Genomic DNA, 8229 nt, shown 5'->3' with positions numbered 1-8229 from the left:
CTACAGTTTTTTGTAAAGATATCGCTTGTGTGAAAAAACGATAAAATTAAAGTTTTTGCTTGCTTTTTACAATAATAACCACTGTAAATGGGGAAATATTCCACGTGAAATCACTTCGTACACTGTATTGAGGCTACAATTATTTAAAACATAGATTGATAATGTATATTAACCACAGAATACACAGAAGAGAAAAGAGAAATAATTTTATTTCGCGTTGGTTAATTTTACACTCAGAACATAAATTAATTGGTTGATATTTAAAGCTTTTTACTTCAATGTTAAATGTACATTTTTTATAACTCTAGAAAACCTTCAGAGATTTTTTCTCATGTGACAAAAACAACTTTTCCACATATACTTTACATCTTTTTGTTTTTCCCCTTTTAAACTAAAAAAAAAATCGGGAAGTGAAATGGAATATTTTACTCCGGGGCACAATATTCTTTAAAATCCAGTCAAAGTGTTTCTACAGAAACCTGCTTTCGAATAAATTTCAGAAAGCTTTTCCTGATGTCCCTGGTTTTAAGGCAGTAGATAATCGGGTTCACCAAAGGGGGTATCACGTTCTGTAGTACTGCAGCCATAATACGAACATCGTCAGAAAAGCCCTGGATTCTGTAGGTAATAAAGACAAAAACTGCAACAAGGTAGAAAACGAGAATTACTAAAAGGTGAGAGGCGCAAGTAGAGAAAGCTTTTTTCCTCCCTTCCGAACTGGCCACCTTTATAACGGAAATAATGATTTTGATATAGGAAAAAAATATGAAAGCTAAAGGAATTAACAACACTGACATAGCTATAGTCATAGAAACTATGGCATTTAAAGTGACATTTGCACAGGCTAGCCTGACCACAGCAGAGTAGTCACAAAAGGCGTGTAATACAACATTTGGTCCACAAAACGGTAATCTTACTGCCAAATACAATGGTAACATCGGCACCATCATACCGCCTACCCAACATAATATGTGTAATTTGATTAAGTGTCTGTTACTCATTATTGTTGAGTAATGTAGTGGATCGCATACAGCCACATAACGGTCATAAGCCATTACCATTAATAGAAAGGATTCAGCTGATCCTACACCCAGATAAAAAACCATTTGGGTGAAGCAGGCTCCGAATTCAATACTTTTGGTGCGAAACATTAAATTGGTTAATATTTTGGGTACAGTAACTGAAGGAATACATAAGTCTAAAAAAGCTAAAGTGCCAATAAGAGTGTACATTGGTGTATGAAGAGATTTATCGAACTTAATTACAATTAATATTGACACGTTTCCAAAAAGTGTTAGAACGTAGGTTATCAGGAAGAACGCAAAGAGGATATTCTGTGATCGCTGGTCCTGGATGCCTGAAAAGCCATTCACTATGAACTCTGAGATGTTCGTAACTGTTTGATTGGAGATAATCATCTTCACGGCCAGGTCCGTCTGCAGCTGCAAAACGAAATAGTTTCCAGTAATTAAACAGTGGATCAAACAGTGGAAAATTAACGTTTATGTTTGTCTTATTTTCTATTCTATACTTTATACTTGCTGTGTTTTCTGTGTATCTGAATACGACACGTTTGGGCTGTCAAGGGGATTTAAAATAATACGACTTTTTCTATTGATTAATTACTACAAAAAAAGTTTTAAAATCATATTATTTTAGAATTCGTATACATTAACTCGATGTTCCTCATACATTTGCGAAATAAAGTATCTTATTGTCTTATTTTCATATTATCAACAATTATGATTTTTTATCCGTACATTTTAAAGTGTTACTTTTTAAAGTTACACATTATCTATCTCAACCCTACTCCTGATTTCACCTATTACAGAAACAGAGGAACTATAATTAATGTCGTAAAGAAACATTAACTAAATTTCAGATTCTTCATATGGTTTCTCTGCCGGCGATGCTTACCTGTGCAGTGTCGGTGACAGATATGGACTCAAAACAAAGTTAAACAAAACATATTTATTTTAATAACGGGATCCCAAAAGATGTGTCAATTAAGATATCATGGTGCAATTAGCTCCAGATGGAAAAACCCTAGTGAGTTCAGTTTCCACTACCAGAAAAAAAAATCAGCCACTGCATAGTCTGCAAATCCTACATTAACATTATGAAGATTAGAAATAACATGATTTTTCCCCCATTTGAATAAATGTATACAACATATGTAACTATTTGAAAAAACAACAAGCACACGTATTTAGTTCTTTAGATGCATCTAATACAATACAATATTTTATTAACAAACATTTTTAAAGCATTTCATGTATTATTATTATCATTATTATTAAGTGACATTTACTTCTGCAGCCATCCTCAAAGATTCTGATAACACTCCTAGGAGTCAGGGTAATTTATGCAGCCATAAATTGGACATACATTTCTGAGTTAATCTGGATTACAGATTCAAGGATACACTGTACAGTACATTGAGAAGCCTGCCACGGAAAGGAGACAATTTCAGGAAATATATTAAATCTGGTTTATCTCTTACAGGTTTTCCACAAATGTCTGTTTTACTTTGCACAGTTTAAAATTAACTAAATCATCAATTTGTATCTTTTAGACTGTTTTATAAGTATTATTCATTACCAAACCATAATCTAAAGCAAATCGAGCCAATGCTTTTGGTGGATAAAAATGATGCTGTATAGTTATCAGGCTTCTGAACCCAAATAGCAGCACTGACATCTCACATGAATCCTCAACTCTACAGTAAAATGACAATGAAATTTCGCAATCAGATTTTTAATGACTTTGATGTATGTTCTTGAACCAAGATTTTAACTTTTTACCTACACGCAGATGAACATTTAGGGTTTTCAGCACTACTGTTTCACCAAATAAGACTTTGTAGCCTATTAGTGTGTAAATGCACAACAGGATAATTCTGTTAAATAAACTAAAAGAGCTCCAATATACAGTATGAACAAACATGGATATTCACAGATCTACACAAATGGGGGAGTTGTGGCTTCTTCTCTAGATATCTTGTGATAAACCTCAGCTACAGGTCTTTGCAGAGCTGTAGTAGTTCAGACAGCAGGGGCGTCTAGCTCCTGACTGGAAAGTCCCGGGGTCAATCCCAGGTAGGGCTAAACAATGTACAGTACAGTAGCTTGCTCTAATTCCTTCCAGACTGCTCTCAGGTCCACTAAACCTGCTTTCCAAATGAGCACTGGGGGTTAATCTTTCCGGGGGTACTAGGCGAGTCTGAGTGTGATGCTGACTACATCATCTCCACCTCCAGTGTTGGATGGTTGAGAAAAAATGGTGGCCCTTCCACCAGAATTCCACCAGAATCCCCATGGGTCTGAAAGGCCTGAAAGGGACTGTCCTACCTACAGGTCTTTGCTACATATGACATGACAGATACAGTATCTGTCAATTCATGGTTGAGCCTTCTGGAATTGGTATTGCACCATGAAAAACATTTAATGTAGTTTTACCTTGATAAAGAACACATAGATCCAAATGAAACAAATTGTTCTTTGTGGTCTATTATTCTTATACTGTACAGTCTCATACAAACCGTAACAACTGATAAAGGCCTTCTTGATAGGTCAGTTATTAACAGCATATTCATTCATCAAATTAGACCTACAGCATGACTTCATGAGGATATGCTGGAAGCCCCTCAACTAAAATGGCATTTAATGATTGCCCCTGATAGTCCCTGTTTTCAAATCTACAGCTCCATGCATGTGATATATCAAATGTTTATATTAGTCTACCGAGGTAAAAGTCCATTGACTACAGTTAAACAATTGTAAATCATAGAAACATACCGTGAAAAAAAAACTCTAAGAATGCATTAAAAAGTAAATTGAATAAATTGATAAATGTGATAATACTGTAGGGAAATTGAAAATAAAGTGCAAATGTGAGCATAGGATACTGTGGTTATCAAATATGTTTTACAAAAGATGTTTTGTTCATCTAGGGTTTCTTCATTAAAGGGCTGGCCTGGTGATAGTCAAGCACATAGTAACATTCAGACATACACCCTGGGTTGCATCAGGCTCCTAAGTGCTGTTGAGCCATGTATTTCAACAAAACTCTCCTGTAGTTAATTGCTTTGAGCTATTATCTTGTTCACTTATAATTAGTCAGAGGACATTTAATGAGTATAGAACAAACGAGTTGAATTCACTCTGGAGTTAATTAGTATTAGATCTGCAAATGAAGAAACTCTAGCAGGCCATATCTCAACAAAACATTGTGACTAGGTAAAGAAATAAAAAAGAAGAGGAGTGTTTTTTCAAGAGATTACATTTTAGCGTATGCTTCTTATGTAATAACATGCTTTTATTTAAGCAATTTTAATATCTTTATTGACATCTGTACAACATTTGTGTATGTTTATTATTTATTTGATCCATCCATCCATTTTCTAACTGCTTCTTCCAATTCAGGGTTGCAAGGAGGCAAGATCCTATCCCAGCAAGCATTGAGCACAAGGCAGGCTACACCTTGGACAGGACACCAGTCCATCACAGAGCAGACACACAAACAGATTTTCACACACTCACACCTAGAGCCAATTTTCCCAGAAGACAATTAACCTATCAGTACGTTTTTGGACAGTGATTTTCAAACAGTGATTTTTGCATTGATTTGAAAAAGATTTTTTTAAGGCCTGCAATTTTTTGAGAGGGTTTTGGTAGGAAAGCCATTTTCCTACCCCCTTCCAAGCTGGCTAGATTAACAGATGTGTCTAGATTGTCCCTGTGTGCTTGTGTGTGTCCTGTGACAGAATGGTATCTCCTCTAGGATGTAGGTCACCTGTCACCTTGGGGTAGGCTCTGCATTGCTGTGAACCTTGATAGGAATAAATGTCTTTCTAATGATGGATTATCTGCTGCTGGTGCACTGACTTTCTTCTCTGGGATGGGCTACAGTCTTCACTGGAAAGGTCCCAAACCGTACCAGTTCTAAATAGTTTAATCTCCAAAATTATAGAAATGTGCAGAAAGTTACTTGTTTAATGGTGGTTTTGTAATTTATATGGCAGTCAGAAATTTATCATGCTTTATCACAAATTTATTGTGTTGTGTTTTACAAGTGTGATTAAACTCCTTTACACACAAGTCTATTACACATGGTCATGTAAAACTGTTCAACCAATTTGAAGTTGTTATTCCCCAGAGCCATATGCCGTGATGAAGGTAAGGGTATCTAAAGTCTGCTTTGCCTTCTTCACATGAGAGACTGATAGATAGAATTTTTGATGAAAATCAAATTCAGAGAACAAACATGAAAGTCTTTAGCTGAACGTTCAATGAGTAAAAGTCAAGAAAATAAGGATTTCTCTTGCTTCACTAATTCATTTTTTCAAAATACTGCCATCCTGTAGTGAACATGTTTCTGCCTTCCAGGTGAACAGTTAATGGGTTAAGCCACCTGGTCAGAAACATACACAGGGCCTTCAAAGTTGTTTCAAAGCTTTCATGTTTATTTGGATGGAATAACTGGTAAATAGATAACATAAACTGTAAATTCTTGAAATAGTGCTTTGCGTATACTGTACAAGGTAATTAGCTGGAGTCTCTTTTTCTGGAATTTCTTATTCGCTGGAATCCTTCTTGGAATTATAGTGCTGGCTGACTTTTTTCCTTTATGAAATTCCTAACTCCTGATAGAAGCCAGCTTTTCAGTTCTATTTAATATCTCTGAGGAGATTGTGTTTCAATGTGTTTTCTGTTTTTCTGTGTCTGTTTGTTGTGTTATACAGTATATATTCACTGGTCAAAAGGAAGCGATAAATCCTACAACCAAAATATATCCTATGTGATATTCTGTGCCATTTTAGATGATCTACAATTCCTAATTAATCAATATGAACTAATTACACAATTCATCTTCACCAGCATGAAACTGTTTACTTTCTGCTGAGTGCATAGTGTTATGGAGCATTATTACTCCATAACACTATTATTATATCCTATTATTACTTCAATAGCCTTTCCTTTGTATTTACTGCTTGATCATTCATTTGGAGTTTTCAAGAGTAAGACTTTCCCTAAAGTATGTTTTTTTTTAATTGTTAAAAAAGATTCCTTTTTTAACAATTAAAAAAAACAAAGAAAAAATTTCTGTTTTTCTGTTTGTTGTGTTATACAGTATATATTCACTGGTCAAAAGGAAGCGAGAAATCATAGAACCAAAATGCGACCTACATACTGTACAGTATTTGTACTACATAATACTATTACAGCTGTTAAGCTTCACTTATACAGTAGCTCATCATTCAGATTCCATACTACAGGCTTAGCTGTTCAGGGAATGCTGTATAGAAACCAATGCCCTCGGGTAGCGGACGTAGGGCGACATGGTGCTAGGTGGGTGTCAGGACATCCGAACGTCAATGCTGAGCCAAGGCAGACTGAAAGACCCGGAAATATATAGACCCAGAGAGAGAGAAACACCGGAAGGACAGCAAAAAACCGGAAATGAGAGACAGGACAGAGAAGGAGTGCCCTCTGGCTGCAGAGGGCGTGACACTAAGAAGAGGAGTGTGTACTGCGAAAGTAAAGTCTACTTGTCTGTGTGGATTATTAGATTGGAAAACTAGACACTTTTTCAAAGAGATAAATCACAAAGTTAAATTCCATTCTTTTTCAACAAATTATTTTTTTTTTCCTTTTTTGTGTGCTGGGGTCATTCTTTCTTATTTGCACCAGAAAGGACCTTAAATGTTTAATACCAATGTATCTGCATATGCAACAATGCAATTAAAAAATGCCCTCTATATTTTATAGGACTTGTAAACGGTGGTGCTAATAACCCTTATCAATATCAGCATACATTTAAGATTCATTTTTTTCTTAAGTACTAACATCTGAGAAATATTCATCATTAGACTGAGGCCTAGTTATCTGACAATTCACAAGTCAGATCAACATGAATTTAGTAACAATCTTTTCTTTCAGAAAGATTTATAATTAGTCTGACAGAGTCTTCAATAATGAGCTGCTTTAAATCTCCCCAAAGTAAAGTCTTACTTTCTTTGCTGCCTAACAACTCCCAATTACCTGCTTCAATGGGAGGCATTATTCAAATTACTGGGTTGTGATTTATAATAACAGCAGAAGAAAGTTTCACTTAGACAACATGACAGCGAGAACACCCACTACCACATTAGACCAAATACAAAGTAAGTCAAGTCAAATTACCATAGTTTCATTCTTATCAATTATTTTGTAATGATTGTTTTTCTTTCTATACCAAAGAAATGGCACATTCCGAATTAACAGTGACTTCTTTGTTTTGTTCTATATTTCATAGTTGCTATTTTAAATTAAAAAAATTTAAATCTGTTCCTACTGTATCTCAACCTGAATGTTTTGACTTTTGAGGTAATGTAATTTATGTGCTTTAAACTAGTTTTGATAATATATAGTGCTACCAACACGATAACGTTTCATTAATGATATATGTGATACAATTGACTGAAATTGAACACATTTTCCCCTTTCTAAAATTGAAGTGTTTTCTGTAATAGAAACAATAGTAGATGTTCTAACAAATAGGTAAAAAGTAATGGCACTGCAAAAGGTTAGACCTTGCCCATCTTGTCTGACAAGTTATAGTCATTTTTTCAATCTGTACTTCATCCCATTAAATCTATTTTAGTTAGATTCAATTTCAATATATAGGCAATGAAATGCCATTACTTTCTGTTGAATTTTAATCATTATTTCAATCTGTACTTCATAAGGTTAAAACTTATTTTAGTTAGATTTAATGTCAATATATAAGCAATGCATAAGCAAACATCTGAGTTCTGGAACATGGAAAATTATTTTGGTGACAACTGTTAATATGAGTTTATTTGTTCTTCCTCCAGATGTGACTCAGCTTGCAGACTCAAACACAACTGTCTCCCAGCTCACAGAGTTTTTACTCCTAGGAGGAGAGCTGGGTCATAATGAGTTCTATACAGAACTCTCCATCATTCTGCTGGTGGTGTACTTGCTGGTTCTCATGGGAAATCTGACAATTTTAACTTTAGTGGTAGCTGATCACAGGCTACACACACCAATGTACATTTTGCTCAGTAATTTATCTTTCATAGACATAGTCATCACAACTACTGTGATACCCAAAATGATATCTGTGTGCATAAAGAATGACATGGCCATTTCCATTTCAGGATGTTTTTTACAAATGTACTTCTATTTGTCATTACAATCAGTTGAAAGCTTTCTTCTAACTGTC

At 34.9% G+C, this 8229-nt stretch overlaps 1 protein-coding gene across 1 annotated transcript; it reads right to left on the bottom strand.

Moving 5' to 3' along the window:
• Positions 1–458: 458 nt before the first annotated feature.
• Positions 459–1419, bottom strand: LOC102693483 (olfactory receptor 1E16-like). Its single transcript, XM_015341293.2, has one exon. It carries the CDS (start codon positions 1416–1418, stop codon positions 459–461), a length of 960 nt encoding a protein of 319 aa, XP_015196779.1. The 5' UTR covers position 1419.
• Between the last annotated feature and the right edge of the window lie 6810 nt (positions 1420–8229).

This window comes from Lepisosteus oculatus, chromosome 5, assembly GCF_040954835.1.
Source record: "Lepisosteus oculatus isolate fLepOcu1 chromosome 5, fLepOcu1.hap2, whole genome shotgun sequence".
Classification (NCBI taxonomy): domain Eukaryota; kingdom Metazoa; phylum Chordata; class Actinopteri; order Semionotiformes; family Lepisosteidae; genus Lepisosteus; species Lepisosteus oculatus.
The sequence above is the reverse complement of the archived record's forward strand: the minus strand, read 5'-3'. Positions and strand labels throughout refer to the sequence as shown.